We start from the raw sequence: 18559 nt of genomic DNA, 5'->3' as shown, positions 1-18559 counted from the left end.
CATCCGCAAAATGAAGCACTTCAAGCCGAGGGCTGCTGGGCTTTGTTAATTTTCTGCTCAAATATGGGTACGTTCCGTTGTTGGCTTTTTATCTTCGAAAAGAAAATCTTATAGTGATGTCTGTAGAGGAAAATATTATCGTGGCTCGACCACACGAGTCGATCGTGCACAATGCCCTCGCTACACACCCAACTAATCCCGACATTCAGAGTCGCGGTCGCTTCTTAACAGCACTACTGGCTTAAACTTGAAGTGATAGCTAAGTTTCGATGCATTTGTACGTGTAATTGCTGAACATGTATTGCTTTATCTGTCTCGTATTATACTTCATCAGCTGTTGATGAATGGTATGGTTAATTCACCGCTTAAACTTGCTGCTTTAAAAAAGACCCGTAGCTTGAAGTTCCATATCCTGCAGGCGATTCATAGAGACTATATTCTGGGTGTTTGTGGCGCTTGTGAATGTTTTGAAGCTCAACAAGGCTAAGCACACTCGACCCCAGTCCTAGCAGGCAACCCGTAGCAAAAGGCACTAAACATGCGTGAAATGAAAAGAGTACGGTGAAGGGATCCATAAATTGTAGTGTTGACGACAGAAAAAATCCGAGCATTGCCATCATGTTCAATCCTAAAGTCAAGCACAGCATAGTTAGCGGGCATGCCTTCAAGAGATAGAATATTTAAACCTACCAGTGACCCAGGTCTCAAGTGTCGTAAGTCTGCATGAAAACCATTGGTGAACGACCTCTACATGTGCCAGGTAAGCGCTGAGTAGCAGCAAAAACGACCCTGCGAAGAAAGGCACCCAGTAGCCCACAATTAGGCCCAATTCATCGCGCTTGACATCAACGATGCCAAAATTTTCTAAGTCGGATCTTGTCCACACGAAAGCGCGTGCGAAGACGTAAAGCATGGATCCGAGCATACCCAAAATCGCGGTCCAGAAATCGATACGACTTGGGAAAAAACCCACGTATTGGCGCTCCAACACCGGTTCTGTACCGTGAAAATACTCTTCCAGCCAAATTTCAAGATTGTGGCAGCAGTTAATGACTTCCAGGTACGTGACTGCGTGGTAAGCAAGAAAGAAGACAGCGGCAAGCAGTAGCGGCAGGTCAACGGACGAGTGAATTTGGATTCCTGGCTCAAGAGAGGCGTTAGGACCATGGACACTGTGGGCCATGGCCTCGCCCATAGCGCCCGTTACAAAAAGCGTGAAGGCCACGATGGCAAACAGGCTGGCCCAAAAGCTCAGCGAGTACATTTTCCACGCCTTACCGTGCCAGGCGCGGTGAAGTGTAGTCATCATCTTGCGATGCGCGCGCGAGGACCAGACGATGCGCTTTTGGTCCAAAGTGTAGAAGTCAACAAGTGTGGGCGAGAAGGCGTCTACCCCGTAATAGACTGAGTTAACGCTGTCGGGGGCGGGAACGATGAGCTCCTCGGAGGCCACGCGTGAGTAGGAAGACGACACGGATGACGCCGTGGGGCTTGTTGCTGCGTAACCACCGTGGTGTAAAAGCGGTAAATCCTTCTTAGCGAACATATTCCTTAGACTGCGGCAAATTAAAGACTTGTTGCGAAGTGAGGTCTTGGGCACCTTGTGTCTGTCTTGTCTGTCCCCGTGAAAATCTGGAAGAAACTTCCTGAATTAGCGGAGCGCCTTTTTGTTGTGGAGTTGGATGATTGGTGCTTATCGAATGAGGCGGTTTGCCCCGACTGGGAGAGAGGTCTAAAGCTAAGCAGCTGGCGGGAGATATCTTAATTTGTTGGATAATACAGATTCATAATTCTACGCAAGAATCCGTTTAACAATGGCTTCGACTCCTGCTGAAGCGCACTGACCGCTATCCCAATTGGATTCTTACCGACAGTTCAGTGTTACCATGGCGTATTAAATATATTAGCGCTAACGCCTCACTATTTTAGCCCTCAGTACAAACATCAAAACGCACAACCTTCATTGAAGCGTATTCATGCTGCAGCTTTCATTAGTGTAAAAACTCCTTTGCGATCCACGAAGTATAAATCAGATTCTCAATCGTCCTTTTTGTAGGGGGTTTGCAGCGAGGTCAAACATGCAATAAAACAACTTTTCAGCCTTTATATGGCCAGGTGGTGTCGAAGAGCTACTGTACAGAATTCCTTCGTACATTGGCTCGTCTGACGTGACTCAGATACTGTATCGACAAAAGTCGTTTTGAAAAAGATCGATACAAAAGAACGTTCTTGGGAGCTCCTCGCATTCGAGCCAATCACACTGCTCGTAAAGCTTGGTATGGCGACGAATCACCTCCTCACGATCGATCCAGATAGTGATGACGAAGACAATGGTGCTGGCGTCTTCACCTTCGGGCAGGTCAACATGCTAACTAATAAATATACGTCACCATTCTCTCGAAAACCTTATCATCATATATCACATTGTCCGTAGAACACATATGGAGAGCTAGCACTTGGAGACACAAACGATCGCAGCATCCCAACACGTGTGGAACTTGGCACAAGCAGCGATCAGATTCACGTCGTCGATGTGGCTTGTGGGAACGAGCACACTGTTATTCTGTATGGTGAGTACTACATTGTGATGCTACAGTCAAAGCGATATTTATTGATTTGTATGATCCATGCTTTGTCATTTTTTTTAGAAAACGGAGACGTATTCACCTGCGGCTATAATAACAAGTGTGTGGGACTTGCAGTTTATACAAATCTGCTTGTGCTTTGATTCTCATTCATTTTCCTAAATTTCGCAGTGGGCAGTGTGCGACCGGCACGACAGAGCAAGTCCCAACACCTCAGTTTTCTGCTGGACTTAGCTCCAATCGTTCGGTGCGCGTTTTCTCCGGAAATGGGAGTGAGCACCTTGCGGCAATAAGTGGTAAGGTGCTAGCTTGAATGGACAATTGAATTGTAGCTCATGACGATTACTTTGCAGAAAAAGGTAATCTGTACACAGTTGGACTTAATACGTGCGGTCAATTGGGCCTCGGAACGGCGACAAGTATCGCCGAGACTTCGCTTGTGAAAGGGATGGCCGGCCGGCGTGTGGTCGATGTCGCTTGTAGTTATTTTCACACGGCAATTGTAACGGATGATGGACATTTATTTGCCTGCGGCTGCAACGACTTTGGTCAGCTTGGTATGGGTGATCATAGCAGCCAGCTCATACCTCGTCTGGTCGAATATTTTTTGCGCTGTCCTGTCTTAGCAGTTGCTTGCGGTCAACATTTCACCGTTGTCTCATTAAGTACGTGTTTGTCTTTAGCAACAAATCTTCCAAGGACCTCAGTTGTGTTGAAACCAATGTAGAAGATGGAGGAGTTGTAGGTTTCGGTAAAAATGACCATGGTCAGCTTGGCCTTGACTGCATGTCAGAGCCTGTATTAGAACCCACGCGCTTAGCTTCGCCACTAGATAAAGCAGTTGTGCCACAATTGTCATGTGGGTATCACCACACTGCTATTGTTACGGAAGGTGGCGCTTTGTACACTTTCGGCCGCAATGACTATGGGCAGCTCGGACAAGGACATAAGCGACACATGGCAAAGCCAACGGTTTGTCAAGAGCTGACAACTCAATCCTAATTCACAAATTAATGGTTATGTGATCTGGCAAATTTACGTCATGTGCCATCAGCTAGTAAAATCTCTTGTGAGTACGAGAATTACTCAGGTCGCATGTGGTTGCTACCATACTCTTGCACTTTCAGGCGATGGAAAGGTTTTTCCTTTTGGTCGCAACAATCACGGTCAGCTTGGACTCGAAACTTCCTTGGACTGCTTGAGTCCACAACTTATTTCGACATTACAAGATAAACTAGTTGTCAAGGTAGCATTTATATAAGCTTTCATTTTACGAGCCTTTATTTACGTGTTTCTCATGTATCATACATGTCAAACAGGTTGCAGCAGGATTTTACCATTCCGTTTGTCTGATCGGAGCTCCTGTATGTAAACGACCAACGTCCATCGGCTTTGGAACACTCAGTGGCGATTTACGAAAATTACTAAACAATTCAACGCGAAGTGATGTAACCTTCGTCGTTGAAGGTCGACCCCTTTTTGCTCATAGCTGTATCCTAGGCGCTCGTTGTGAACCACTCGAAAAAATGCTTGATGGGCGAATGAAGGAATGCTTACAATCAGAAATCGCCATCCCAGAGTACTCGGTGTGTATTAAATTGTACACTCTTTTAAGGTACAAAACTAAGCTTTTGATAAAGTATGGCGCCTTTGCAGCTTTGGTAGAATTTCTTTACACTGATCAAGTGGTCGCGTTAGCTTCATTTGACGTGAGGGCAGGTACTGCTAGTATATACATATCAAGGAAAAAGTACTTGTTTACATAAACAAATGCAGATTTTGTTCTGGAACTGCTCGCGCTAGCTGACCAATACCTGGTTATAAGTCTTCGTCGGTACGTCATCATTTCTAATTTTCAAATGTTAGGGGCCAGAGGTATCAACTATTGTGTATCGATCAATCATTTCGCGCTAGTGCATGTGAGAACACTCTGCTGCAAATTTTATCAATCGAAAACGTCATCATCATTTTGGAGGTGCGCCATTCCTCGTTGTTTCTTTCCTGCTTGTCTAATTTTCTGACACAAAACATGTTCAGTCTGCTCATCTTCGAAACGCATACACGCTCAAGAAACGCTGTCTTGATTTCATCATGAACCACTTCGCCCGCGTTATTGCGACTCAGGTAAACTTTCGAGTTACGATTTAAGCTTGTGAGCATTTTTAAGTACTTGTGTTCTCGGTAAGGCGTTCGTCGAGCTCCCACAAGAGCTGCTTCAAGAAATTTTGCTTTTAGCTTCCTATCGAGGAGTGCATACTGCTAATCAGGGAGATGCCTGCAATTTTGAGCATTTATCCGATCGTTGAAAAAAAATAATTCGGTAGTACCCGTACGGCAGTTGAGTCAGTGGAAGTCTGAATCCAGTAACGATATCTGGAGCAAAGTTAAAGGAGAGTACAGTTTTCATAACGTGCAACTTTACATATCAAAGCAATGGTTGCTTTTTAATTTATTTTAACTCAATTCGGTCAGCATGCTAACTGGGATCTCCAAATATGACTTCCACTGATTTGAAAAGCGAGCCATCGTTGCCCCATCAATAACACGATGATCACCGCTCCAAGACACGTTCATCAGACGCACTGCTTTAACGTTACCTTCAGCATCGAATCGAGGAATTTTCTGGATCCGACCAACTGCTCCAATAGCCACCTGAGGAACCATAAGCACGGGGCTCATATACGTGCCACCGATACTACCAATGTTGGAGATTCTGGTAGATTGATACATTTCGATAAAATTTATGATAAGCATTGTAACTGTATAAATGATAAACGTAATTTGTATAGTAGTTCGCAAAACGTACGAAAATGTGCCCCCCGTTAAGTCCGCAGGTGCAAGCTTGCCAGTCGCAGCTAGGAGCTGTAGTCGATTAAGCTCTTCAGCAATATCCATGATGCTCCTTGCCTACTCATGTAACAAACACGCATTATAAATGGTCAGAGCTAATTAGAGCTGATTGATTATTGAGCAAACAAAGTCACGTACCTGGACATTTTTAATGTTCGGTACAAGCAGTCCCATCGGTGTGTCCATAGCCACGGAAATATTGTGTGCACCTATCAAAGAGAGCTCATCCTCATTTTCGTTCACGGTGGCATTGAGCATTGGGTAATGCTTCAAAGCCAACGACACTGCCTTAATTATAAAAGGCATAAACGAGAGTTTGATATCACGAGACTCAGCCAGCGGCTTCAACTCATTGCGCAAAGTATACAGTGCATCCATTCGAATCTGAAAAAAGAGAAGCAAGCAGCATCACAAAAAGTTGGCTACATGGACGGTAGTTCTTGTGTGCCTTCAGCCACTTTACCTCATCAGCGTAACCAAAATGAGGAATCCTCAGCGCCGCGTTCATCGATTTGATCATTGCCTTTTGAATAGGTGTTAGTGGCACAACCGTATCTTGATGCATTTTATCTGCTGTCAGAGTTTGCACAGAGACAGAGCTCTGAAAAGCAGAGGTAATTGGTTGAGCCGGCTGTGCGGCGATCTCTCGAATGAAATTTAGCAAGTCTCCCTTCAAAATCCGACCCTGTGGTCCCGTTCCTTCTACATCATACAAGTCAATGCCGTGCTCTCTTGCCAATCGCCGAACCGACGGTGACGTAAGTAGCTTTTCACCACCTTCAAGTCTTGATGGAGTGACCGGGATTCTCGATAGGATTGTGGGTGAAGCAGCAGATGACGCAGGCATTGGTAAGGGTGCAGCCACCACAGGCTTGACGGCAACAGGTGTGGGTGTTCTACTGAGAATTGGAGCTACATTTTTTTTGCCACCATGAATCGTCGCAGCGGTGGCCTCATCCACCTCGATGTCTATGAGTGTGGAGCCCACTTTGGCCAGTTCTCCCACATCATAATGCACCTTGGTGACTACACCATCGAAACGACTGGTAATTTCTACCGTGGCCTTGTCACTTTGAACCTCGCACACATTCTGGAATTGCTTGACCTCGTCACCACTCTTGACAAACCACTGAAGCACCTCCACCTCTGCAATTCCTTCGCCAATGTCTGCGAGCTTAAAAGGAATTTCAGGACATGCTAAAATGCTTCGAGTGTGTAAGCCGCGACGAGCGACAGTCAGTCGCTGGCCCAGACAACGCAGGCGCAGCACAGAGGAGTTCATTGTGTGCGCACTTGAACTCTAATTGAACAATAACAGCAAATGAAACTGATGAGGCGGCAACATTGCAGTGCCTCTACCAGTGAACTATGCGTCTGTCATGATTAGGGGAGTCTGATGCTGGCGCGTCAAAAATTGATCAGGAGAGGCGACATCGCTACAATACAACAGACATGCTTTTTTCTGTACGTCACATAGACTTTCGAGTGCGAACGTTTTGCTTCGCCAAGCATCAGCACAGCCAGTATATCGTAGTGGGTACGAAAAGCATTGCTTTCGGGTGAGATAAAGAAAGTAATATTGGTGCGCTAAAAACGTTTGCGATGCTTTGAAAGAAAGATTTGTTTGCCGAAGCTATTAACCACGAGAAGATGCTGTGGCTTCTCTCTTCATGTAGATGAAACACCAGAAAAAAGTTTTCAGCTTAAGCGCGCACTTTAATTGCATGAGAAGGAAGATGTCAGGATTAACCTCGCAAGAGTCACGACCGACCACTTCGTGGTGTAGGCAATTCCGACTTGGCCAGGCAGACCAAGAAATAAACACCTCGTTCTTCATCAAACTTCAATAAGCGTTCGTCGAAGCGGAAGGGGGTATTTGAATACAACAACTCGAGCATAAAAACAAATTTGATCAGAATTGCAATCATTTACGCGTACATGTTGAGCTTAGATTTCGGGATGAAGCTTTCGCACTTATTCACTTATTTATTATCTAGGCATTTAATTCCTAAATTACACATTACAGCCATGAGGGGGTCATCTCCTCGTTAGGTATCGCAACAACGGTTTCCAAATTGTGTTCAACAATCATTCTCAAAATTCCGCATCGCATCACATCTGCTGATGCAGAGAAAGCAAGTTTCATAGACCAGGCGCAGGAAAACTCATGCCAAATGTGGTAGCAGTCCTCGAATAGCTTCATCAAGTGCGTCACATTCGTAAATGTCCATGTTCTCTTCATCTTACAGTAATATTACTCGTCGTGTACGCCACATTCCACTGATTCGAACATTACACGTTGCCTCTTCACTTCGTCAGGCGCAGGAGGAGGTAGATGATGCACTGCACGAGCAGGAGACACAGCAGATGAATATGTTTACAGCTATAAACGAAGCCATGCGCATTGCCATGGAGACTGATCCTACCGCTGTGCTCTTTGGTGAAGATGTAGCCTTTGGTGGTGTCTTTCGCTGCTCTGTGGATCTCCGTGAAAAGTTTGGAAGCGATCGTGTTTTTAACTCGCCACTGTGCGAACAAGCAATTGCCGGCTTTGCTATCGGTTATGCGTCTACAGGCCGCACAGCAATTGCTGAAATTCAATTTGCTGATTACATCTTTCCTGCTTTCGACCAGATAGTTAATGAGGCGGCCAAGTTTCGGTATCGTTCGGGCAACGATTTTAATTGTGGCAAACTTACGCTACGGGCCCCGTACGGAGCTGTAGGCCACGGTGGTCACTACCATTCTCAATCGCCGGAAGCATACTTTGCTCACACACCTGGTCTTAAAGTGGTTGTACCACGCAATCCGGCAACAGCAAAGGGTTTGTTACTAGCATCCATTCGAGATCCCAATCCCGTCATTTTCTTGGAGCCAAAGGCTTTATATCGCGCATCTGTGGGAGAGGCAAGTGAAGGCTTATTTATTGCAGAAAGTTGATGGAACAAGTGACTGACTACTGATGAATTTATATACGAATTCGCGATAGGTACCAGTAGGGGAATACGTACAAAACCTAAGTGAAGCCGAGATTTTGCGGCAAGGAACGGATATCACAGTAGTTGGGTGGGGTGCGCAAATGCGAGTACTGGAGGAAGCCTGTCGGTATGCTGAAGACGTTGGTATCAGCTGCGAACTTATCGATTTGCAGACAGTATTTCCCTGGGATGCTGACACTATCGAGCACTCGGTCCGTAAGACTGGTCGACTCGTGATAAGCCATGAAGCTCCGGTATGTGGAAGCACACGTTTATTTACATTGATGCCTGACATGTTGCCATTTGAAGAAATCGGGTGGTTTCGCCGCCGAAATTTCGTCAAGTATACAGGAGCGGTGCTTTTTAAGTCTGGAGGCGCCTATACAGCGCGTGTGCGGCTACGACATTCCCTTTCCGCTCGCGTATGAATCAGTAAGCGTATTTTGTCACTAAAATTGTAACTTGTCTGAAAGATGCTAATTTTTAACGGATATTCTCAGCATTATCTGCCGGATGCACTGCGAAATTTCGAAGCGATTAAGAAGGTAGTTGATTATTAGTAACTTCGACTTCACTTATCAATCATACGCTCCATGTTCCTATACAAAAATTTGTCAGAGGTTGGTCTGGAATGTGACGCTATCCTACTTTCGTGCTCTTTGAGCCTCAGGCTGTAAGAGGCTTTCATAATATTGGCAAAATAATTGCGTCTTGGTAAATTCGTCCAAGAAGTCTTCGTAGATGCTGTTTCGCACTTCCTTGGCTACTTCTTCTTGCAACCGATCGTAAAGACTTTGACCTTCTGCATACAAAGTGATCTATTATTGTATTTTTCAGCATTCAATAAATCTAATTACCTGGGATCGACGCTGCCAAGTCTTGATATGAAATGTCGAACCCCATATCTCGCAAAAAAATCTCGGCTTCTTGCATTGTCAGTGTGATGATCGTATCTTCTTCCTCAGAGAGTTCATACCACGGCTTCCCAGAAGGGCTTAGCGCACAGAAGCGATCTCTAGCTTTCCGAAGTAAGCGACAAAGCTCGACGCCGTTGAAAATCAACTCAGGACTCCAATGTCCTGTTGCAGCAGGTGCAACGATGTTGTCGTTGTCGATATCGTAAAAGCAGACGTCAGACCATTCAGAGGTTTCATTCGACGAATGACATCCCACCAAAAACGGCACAGGAGAATGCAAGAAATCCAGCAGATTTGAAGGCAAGAGAGGAATGTACGTCGACTGCCACTGGAAAGGAGAAAGCAAAAGCAAGAGAGCTGTGCAAACAGCCGATACCTTGGCTGGACACTCACTCATAATTACAACTTGCTTTTCAAGCAGCAGGTTGGCTATGATCTCGACCACCTTGTCTGGCGACAAAAATCGTAACACAACACCAACTGCCCAGCGGTCAGACTGACGTTTTGGAAACTGATAGCTAAATTCAAATGTTGGTAATCGAGCCGAAGACCAGTGCCCCGGATCATTTATTTTGATTCGTCGTGCACGGTGTAGAATCTACAAAGTCCACGATTGTTCGATCAGTCTTTGTTTGAAAATGTGTGTCGCCTTCATAAGTATCAACGCACATCGACAGAAGTGGGTAACAGGACATCCGGCTGCTTTTGCTCAGTAGTTGACATTGATATCTGCGTTGAAGCAGATCTACGAAAATGGAGACGCATTGGGCGAGTCCCTTTCTCTAGCAGTGCCTGCGTTTGCTCAAAACTCATTGATGCTTTAAAGCAAAAAAATCAAATTCAATTTTCGGCATGATCAGTTAGCATATATAAATATTCGCTTTACGTACCCGTCGCAATGCTGTCGATTGATTCGAGTATATCCCCCACTTTCACCCCCTCGTATTCTTTAGGCTGGGTTAAGCCGACGCTCTTTACCATGGGTTTGTCTAAAATCCACCCGTTGACTACTTTGCAATTGTCAATATTATCGGTGCTAAAACTTTTTCGAAGCTGGCTTGAAAGCTTTTTCGACTCAAAACTAGATTGATTAGCCCCGGAAATTTTAGGGGCATCTTCACTCAGCACAACACGTCCATCTACCAAAGAAATGTCCAGCTTTGACGCAATTGAATTTAATCTCTTTTGCTGATTTGATTCTGAATCGATAAATTGATCCCGCACGCCAAAGTTTTCTTCGTGGTAGATCGTGAATTCAATTACAAGATTAAGCTGCGGCCTTAAAATGATTTCATATTGCTCAGTGTATTCAGCTTCTTTTTTTGAGTCATTCACAGAATTATTGGATAATTGGCTGTACTGCTCAAGCTCGTTTTCAACGATCATGCGTAAAAGCTGCATCATGTCAAATCACAACAACAACATAACTGACCAAATTTCGCCATAACATAATTCTCAAACATAATCTCGTACCGTAAAATGAAGACGATAAAAGGGAAACTTACTTGTAAAGCAAAAACATATTGGTGCCATCATATGAAGCAGATTAGTATTCTTCTCTTGCGTCGAGATCGATGGGATAGAATTATCTATCTGATCTGACATCCGATCTATACGAGGGCTTGTCAACATCGGATCCACTTTTGACAAGTTCTCGGCTGCTATATTTTTCATCACAGCAACACAGAAACCGTAAAGAATCTCGCCTTTTGCCCCAGTGAGGCGAAATGTGTAGCCGCTTGTTGAAGGGACTTCTTTAATGTGATCTTGAAGTGACTCAATATCAGTAAACCATTTCGACACTGCTACACCTTGAATGGATTTCGCTTGAGCAGGAGTACACATGATCGAAGGTACACCTCGTGGAAAGCAAAAATCGGCGACGGACTCATCAGGTGAATCACTAATATGCTACCAAGCAAGCGAATGATCAGTTAGACAGAAATCAATCAACTACCTCAATATCATTAACTACTCACGTTCGGATGGTGATAAAGCAACTTTGGTTTGTAGTACCCAGAACAAAGCTCTGTTACATTTTGCGTCGTCCCCACCACAAAGAAGTGTTCAAAAACACGCTCTTTTTTCATATGGGTTGAAAACATGATGGAGCATGCCACATTTTTTAAATTGTGCGGGTGAATTCGCGCATGCCATAAATCGCGTGAAGACGAATTAGCATACAAAATCCGGTACATAAGGTGTTGTTGCTTCAAGTGCTCACTCTTCACATCTGAGACACGTCGTGATGACCCACCTAAAGCTTCTCTTAAAGACCCAGTGGTTGATGACCGACCCACACGACCAGAAATACCCACACTCGTGTTCGTATGGTACATGGTTGATTGTTGGTCTAGCTGTTCCAAAGCTAATGACGAATCGTGAGGCCCACCATCATTACTTGAAGAATTCGAATTTTGTATACTTTCAACAGCGGTTTCAGCTAGAGGCTCAGACTCACCTTTCGTCGCCTCTACAATATTTGATAAAGTCTCTGGCGATTGATCTCTGCTATCATCACTAGCATCCTCGCTGGAATCATCATCGAAGTCAAATGACGATAATGTAGGGCTCAGTAGATTAACTATGTGATCTGAACTGCTGCACAATAAGGAAAGTTGAGATACAAAAGCAGATTCATGATTTGCAACACTGTCAAGCTCTGTCTTCCTCTAAACAATAGCTTATGTATAAGATGCTCACCCACCTCAATGATCGTTCCATTGTTTTAACATCTTCTAACGTATTTTTCTCATTCGAGAAGCGATCTGTGAGCATGACAAGATTTAATAAGTCTCTTGCTGTCATTTGACGTCGTCGTTTCTCCACGTGGTACTTTTCCTTCCACTTTTGCGCCTCATACTGCGCTAAGACCAGCTCATTCTAAAACATATGGTCAATGCAAAAGGCAACAATTCGACATAAAATGCATTTATTTACATGCCTGAAGTTGCTCGATCTTTTCTTGCCAGACGTCACTCGCGACGCTTTCTTTGTGATGGCTAGTGTTCATAGGAATTTTGTCGCCTGCTGCTTATTGGCAGACTGATCCGACTCAGAAGTTCTTAATTACTTGTAAAATTCAGTATTGTTGAGGGCTCAAAATGTACATCAAAATTTCCTTATTTACTCAAATGAAGTCACTCGCTACATTATGACACAAAATCTCTCACTACTGGTTTGCTCAGCACTCTCCATCTCAACATTTTCGTCTGAACTTATTGCTCCAGCAACTTTTAAACTCTGCTCCATCTACAACAGTGTGAGTATAAACATTGCAAGATATTTAGAAGCGTCACGTACCATATCCTTTGTGAAAAGGTACGAACCGTCCACCGAAAACTTGTCGCCGTTTTCGTATTGCATCAAGTACATGCCATTGCTTAAACGCTTGAGCACTACGCCACGAACAAACTGTGAGCAGCTTTCCCCCGCAGTGATTCTCGAATACAAATTTGAGCCAATTTCAAAGTTATATTGCATTTCACCAGGTGCAGGGGTCGCATGATGTAGCGGGAATGCAGTTTCGTTCTCGTTGTTGCCAGGCAAAGAACTTATCCACGTCTTGGGCATCTCCTCATCTGGCAAGCTAAAAGTCAGGTTTTGAGCAACGACGGGTGAAATTGCCGTTCGATATGGCGAAATAGCCTCGACGTGCGATTTCAGAAATGCTGGCTCTGTAAACGCTGGAATAATTTGCTCATCTGAAGTACTTGACGCGACTATCATAGAAACACTAGAATCAGGCATCATATGTTTATCGCGCAGCACTTCCACTGCCACTGCATCTCCAGCAATTTCTTCAAGTGAGGCGACAACGTTTTTCATCACGTCCTTGATCGGACCACTCAACTGCGCCCATACCGCTTTAAATTCGTCGATCAGTATGCTGCGCACTGATTCGGGTAAAACTGTATGTTTATCAGTCCATAGTTGCTGCTGACGATCCGCCAATTCCATTATTATTTGCATAGATCGTTCCGTGACACCAATAAACTCCTGAATTCGCCGCTCTAGATCCCCCTTTTTTATAGGAGCAGAGTCTCCAAAATACTCGTTATGAGCTGCTAATGCAGTCTCCTGCTCACGTAGTTCCTCCTTAGCTTTCAGCTGCTGAATCGAATGAAACTCATAGAATTGACCGAGCGCGCGTGCGAGCATGGGCACGAACTTTTTCAAAGCTGCGGTAGCTTGAGCGTCTGAACCTTCGCGTGCCTTCTTAAGCCCACTCAGCGAGCTTATCAACGCTTTTTCACGTCTTTCACGAACTTTTTGAAACAAAATTTGCAGATTTTTGTAAAATGCCGACGCATGTTTAGTAACCTTCAAAGTACGCTCAGATTCGTTTACTTGCCGTTCACACTCGCTACGAGATGTCCATAGTGCTTGCACTTCACTGTCGTCTTTTTTCCACACCCCAACAACCGAGTCGAGAGTCGCACATGCTTCCGTCTCGCCCTTGCTTAATAGTTCTTCGCGTCGTTTATGCACAACTTCAACAATTTGCATTGATCGCACTTCTTTCTTTTGTTTTGCCTCGCACAAAACGCAGCTAGCCACCTCCACGTCACGATTGCTATCATCAACCAGCACAGCCAACTTTTGACTCAGTACTTCCATAATTTCCCGTACCTCGGTTGATTCTTTAGTATTCTTATCATCTTCCTCCTTAAACCAAATAAGTCGATCCATGTACGCATTACAAGCTGATGACAGTGATTCGATAGCTAATTTCGCAGCATTTGCGCGAGCATACGCACAACCTTCAGCGGCTTCACTCTCAGCTTGTACAAAAGATTCCACATCGTTTACTTTCATCGATAATACATCATCTTTTAATAGATACCCCACTTCATTGGAAGCGGTATCAATCGTGCATGTCGGCAAATTAGCCAGTACCTCAACGATCAGTGCAGCTGCTCGAGGTTGGATCTCAGATGAAAACTTAGGGTCTACACCTTTCACCCACGTTACAGAAGCGTCCACTGTCAAATTAAGTTGCATTCCTATCTCTAAGATAGCCGGTATACGCAAACTTGTCCAAACTTGGTGAAGCCATTCAGGATTTCGCAACGGCTGTTCCGAAGCAACACGGTCCTCTATTGTCTGAATCAGCAATTGTTGCGCTCTGGAGCAATTTGGCGCACTGATGAGCACACAATCCTGCTGCGTAAGTTTTTCCTCATCGCTCTCATGCTCTTCCTCTTCCTCGGACGTGTCTGTCGACGAAGAAGTGCAATCTTTGTGCCTCTTGCTCGGCGTACTCTTATCGTCCACTGATGAGACACTAAGACGCCGCTTTTCCCGCTCTGGCGCCATCATGCTCACGTTAGTTATATCCAATGGTGTAGACGTCGTGATTCCACTCAATCGTTTGTGGCGGCGACTCAATTTAAGATACTCGCACGCATGCTCCACATGATTATCATGGGAGCGCAGCGCTTCCACAAGCTCTTGGCTGCTCAACGGCGGCTCAAATTCGTACATAACCAAAACGCGCAGCCGTTCTAGCTCCCGCAAATTCGACGTATCGCCAGGTTTTCCCCTGACGGAGTCGTGCGTTCCTGTTCCCATTTAGAAAAGGATTAAAAATGGTGTCTCGTGATTGACATAACAGCAAAATTGATAATAACCGTATCTTTGAGCATAGAAACGTTGGGCGATATTATAATAATATAGTATTTTAATATGAGGCACATGCACCCTCGTCGTCTTCGGACTTGAGCTCATGTGAGGTAACGGCTGCAACGCACCACTTGTCGTTTGGAGAATCTTTTTCTAGCTGCAAAATTGTGTACTGACCCAGTTGTAGTGAGCCTGCAAGACCACAAAATAAATTATCTGTCAGCGATGAGAAATCTTTACTGATGCCTCTGCCTAGCCATTAATTGTTCGTTTGACCTGAATAAATCACTGGAAGCTGAACGTGTGGATGGGGGGTACTGCCGCCAATGATTTCGATCGCACACGGCTCTTTAAACTTGTTGGAATGCAACATTGGAAGTAAACCAGCAAAGAAAGAGCTTTCTGCAGCAGGCAATTGTGTCTTCGCTGTAGAGTCACGCAGAACCAACACCATGTCACGATCCTGCATAGGATCCTTGCCATCATTTATCAATCTAAAATCATGTAGAGTCAACATGATACTTTTCGCTTATCACATCGATCGGAGTAAGTGCCTACTTGAAATATCGAGCTTCGCCCATGACCGTCACACCGTCCACAATTGTCTCGTCTCGGTAATTTATATTGGATGAGTACTGCGTCAAGGATGGCACCGAAGCAGTTTTGCTATGCGTCGTAGGCGGGTCGTTCTGACAAATAATGTACCCATTGCGTTGCCAATAAGCACCTCGTTTTATCCTTCGAAATGGACAATAGCTTACATCGTCTGTGATATAGATTACGCGACAGATTATCATCTCAAGCCGCGATATGAGCGCCATCATGTCTCCTTCAGCGGCTGCCACTGCCTCGAGCCTTTCATAGTCTTGCGGCCAACGGTTGGCCACCAGCCCGCCAGACACGAGCACAGCGCTAACATCGCAGTCTTCAGAGCTCACCAGCTTTTCACACATTTCGTTTACACGCTGCATCTTTCCTCCTGTGTCACTAAGTAATAGCAGCTTAAGCTTAGAGATCTCGCTACTAATCGTCATCGGTACAGTCAACAAGATGTTATTTCGTGTCCCTATTAAGTGCCTTTGTATTTTATTTGATTTTGTGTCCCCAGCAAGACTCAGAAAGATGACTGCCTCATTTTACGAAGCTTGAAAAATGGACGTCATCAACGCTTATCTCAGCGCGATGAACGAAGCGTTATTTTTGGAGCTTTTTACTCTATGCCGATATTCTGTGTGAGAGAATTAACGACAAGTGACAAATTGTGCATGCTTCTAACAAGTTGAGTGTAGCCACCATTCCGGAGCAAACGGCGATTCTAAGAAAGGGTATGCAACAGAACAGAACGATGACGATTGATATGTGTTCTGTGCTCTCAATTACGTTAGCCATTTCTATCAACTGCTCGTGAGAGACACCTAGCTGCAGTAGAGACTTCAAGTGAAAGTTAGATGTGTGGCTGATTGTATCATCACTGTAATGGGGTGATACGTACCCTGGTATGAAAGGGTGGATGGTGTGACCGTACAAAGGTGTGGATTACAATGCGGCGTAATCACGCAATGGTGTGGCTACACCGTAACAAGAAGCCACTGTGTGTCCGGACTGTCAGTAGTTATGCATACTAATTGGGTTTTATCATTTAATCAGGAAAACGTATAGATTTAGATATGGGCGGCTTTGCCGCTAATAACACATAATTACACTTTGAATTGTGAACGGAAGAGTGTATTCGCCTTAGATTTTGGGTACTCTTGGAGTTAGCGGATTGCGATACGCTACACTCATACTTGTTCTAGTATAGAACGTAAGGTCAGTGACCTTAGCTTCTTCTAAGCAAAGAGCTTCGGCAGCCCCGCTGCACTTGGTAACACTTATAGTCAATCTATTCCTGAGTCGTGACAACTGATCCTCTGTGAGGATACAGCAGTTCTCCTTTTTGCCCCAGGGCATGCAGAACGGGCTTAAAAGCTGATGTCTCTGCTTGGCCCCGATGGCGTGCAACACCTCGCTTCGCAGGGAACTGAAGCGATCAGCGCGCGTCCAGAGGCGTCTTCAGGCCATGAAAATGCTTTTCCAAAGCACCTACAGCAAAAGATGTCGGCGTCGACTGCGTTCATGACGCCACCGTCGGCGACAGATGAGCGTTAAGATCTTCAAGGGTAAGGATGGAGAGAATTTCCTGCCTGGGTGAGAGAGGTCGAGATGGCTATGGCATCCACCATGCCCCAGAATGAGCAGCAGCGCGTGGCGCTAACTATCTCCAAGCTCGGTGGTCGAGCGCGATAATGGGCACTGACATGCGGCACTTCGGGTGAAGCGGCGTTTACCTCCTGGACGGAGCTGAAGCTGCAGCTGTTACCAGTGTTCTCGCCGTCTAACCAGGGAAATCGGGTGAGATCGCGATTCCTTGCTGTCCGACAGGGCAAGAATGAATTGGTGGACTTTGTCCAACAGTTGCGGACTCTCATTGCCGGTATGGCATCCGATCCTCCCCATGAGGCGGTCACAGTGACCGTCGTTATGGAGGGTCTCCGCACTGGCGTGGTCAGAATGAAAGTCTTCCGTGTGCATCCGTCATCTTTTGAAGGAGCGCTGAAAGTGGCATGAATGCCAAATTCAACTATCGACTTGGTTGGAATTCACACCCTCATAACTCGTCGAGGGGGACTGAGGCAATGGGTCGCAGCGATGCTGAAAAAGAGGGTGCGAGCCCCGAGCTGCCAGGCAGCGATCGAACACTAGACGGTGTTTTGTCTGGGAAGACACCCGAAACCCTTCGGACTGGTTGTGCCTTGCGGGCGCGTCAGGCTATATCAAACCAACATCCCACATCTCACCAGTCTTGTTTGTCGCGAGGAGCCGACCTCACCCAGTAGGCGTGAATTGCCTTACTAGGGAAAAACTGAGCTCTGTTGAGCCTCAAAGATGTGTAGGGCAGCAAGGCTCAGCCCCGAAGAGCTTCGTGCTCTTGAAGACGAAGGGTGTATGAAATCCAGGCTTGCGGGTCTTGGAAGCGACTGAGAAGGGCTTTGAGAAGCCATAGAAGATCCTTATCGATTTCGGGGCGTCGGACAATATGCCAAGGGCTGAAAGTGCGCTTCAGTGACATGTGTCACGGAGCCGAGGTTTCCTGTGGACCTCGATGTCAAGTTTCTTGACTTCGATAATGTGGAAGGCTGATTAGTCTTAGACTTTGATGGAAGGTATAATTTCATCATTGGTATGGCATGGTTGAATCACCATGAGACATGGACCCATTAAAGGTCGAAGACCTTGGGCGCTACGCGCACGTCCTCATGTAGAGATGTGGTGAGTCATGATCCCACCTCTGCTAGGAGGCGCAATCGCTATTGGCGCGGGCACTGGACCGAGACGGTCAACGTGCTCGATATCGGAGTATCCGAGTTGTCGAATAACGAAGGTTTATTGGGTAGGAGTCCCGAGCGTGGCTCGCGGGCTGAACGTGAAGTGGCACGTACCCACTTGGCGCTGCTTAAATATCGGAGCAGTCGCTGCATTCCATGTGTGGCATGGTTGGCCAAGGGCCGAGGCATCGAGGGCGAGGACCCCGTGATGCACGTGGAGTCGCACGTAATCCCTTGAG

The 18559-nt window shown here is 45.6% G+C and overlaps 5 protein-coding genes across 5 annotated transcripts; 2 read left to right on the top strand and 3 right to left on the bottom strand.

Annotated features, from left to right (window-relative positions):
- Positions 1 to 365: 365 nt before the first annotated feature.
- Positions 366 to 1546, bottom strand: PHALS_13503 (uncharacterized protein; the record flags this gene model as incomplete). Its single annotated transcript, XM_024729275.1, has 2 exons — positions 366 to 628; positions 691 to 1546. The coding sequence occupies 2 exons, from the start codon at positions 1544 to 1546 to the stop codon at positions 366 to 368; spliced, it is 1119 nt and encodes a 372-aa protein (XP_024579668.1).
- A 732-nt stretch (positions 1547 to 2278) lies between these two features.
- Positions 2279 to 4891, top strand: PHALS_13502 (FOG: RCC1 domain; the record flags this gene model as incomplete). Its single annotated transcript, XM_024729274.1, has 13 exons — positions 2279 to 2359; positions 2435 to 2570; positions 2649 to 2685; positions 2757 to 2881; positions 2939 to 3250; positions 3313 to 3557; positions 3640 to 3831; positions 3905 to 4171; positions 4226 to 4304; positions 4362 to 4419; positions 4500 to 4560; positions 4623 to 4709; positions 4772 to 4891. The coding sequence occupies 13 exons, from the start codon at positions 2279 to 2281 to the stop codon at positions 4889 to 4891; spliced, it is 1800 nt and encodes a 599-aa protein (XP_024579667.1).
- A 148-nt stretch (positions 4892 to 5039) lies between these two features.
- On the bottom strand, positions 5040 to 6717 carry PHALS_13501 (lipoamide acyltransferase component of branched-chain alpha-keto acid dehydrogenase; the record flags this gene model as incomplete). Its single annotated transcript, XM_024729273.1, has 5 exons — positions 5040 to 5298; positions 5392 to 5492; positions 5574 to 5819; positions 5899 to 6137; positions 6213 to 6717. The coding sequence occupies 5 exons, from the start codon at positions 6715 to 6717 to the stop codon at positions 5040 to 5042; spliced, it is 1350 nt and encodes a 449-aa protein (XP_024579666.1).
- Positions 6718 to 6887: 170 nt separating this feature from the next.
- PHALS_13500 (2-oxoisovalerate dehydrogenase subunit mitochondrial) lies at positions 6888 to 9076 on the top strand (the record flags this gene model as incomplete). Its single annotated transcript, XM_024729272.1, has 8 exons — positions 6888 to 6899; positions 7633 to 7641; positions 7755 to 7995; positions 8074 to 8342; positions 8425 to 8667; positions 8723 to 8845; positions 8914 to 8958; positions 9032 to 9076. The coding sequence occupies 8 exons, from the start codon at positions 6888 to 6890 to the stop codon at positions 9074 to 9076; spliced, it is 987 nt and encodes a 328-aa protein (XP_024579665.1).
- A 3-nt stretch (positions 9077 to 9079) lies between these two features.
- Positions 9080 to 15989, bottom strand: PHALS_13499 (Uncharacterized conserved protein, contains DENN and RUN domains; the record flags this gene model as incomplete). Its single annotated transcript, XM_024729271.1, has 16 exons — positions 9080 to 9094; positions 9169 to 9215; positions 9271 to 9928; positions 10000 to 10148; positions 10221 to 10725; positions 10804 to 11241; positions 11310 to 11698; positions 11792 to 11928; positions 12038 to 12213; positions 12275 to 12360; positions 12504 to 12582; positions 12634 to 14894; positions 15034 to 15147; positions 15232 to 15449; positions 15514 to 15644; positions 15717 to 15989. 16 exons carry the CDS (start codon positions 15987 to 15989, stop codon positions 9080 to 9082), a joined length of 5676 nt encoding a protein of 1891 aa, XP_024579664.1.
- Positions 15990 to 18559: the final 2570 nt, after the last annotated feature.

Source organism: Plasmopara halstedii (genome assembly GCF_900000015.1).
Source record: "Plasmopara halstedii genome assembly, contig: Scaffold_658, whole genome shotgun sequence".
Lineage (NCBI taxonomy): Eukaryota > Oomycota > Peronosporomycetes > Peronosporales > Peronosporaceae > Plasmopara > Plasmopara halstedii.
This window is presented reverse-complemented; position numbering and strand designations above follow the sequence as displayed.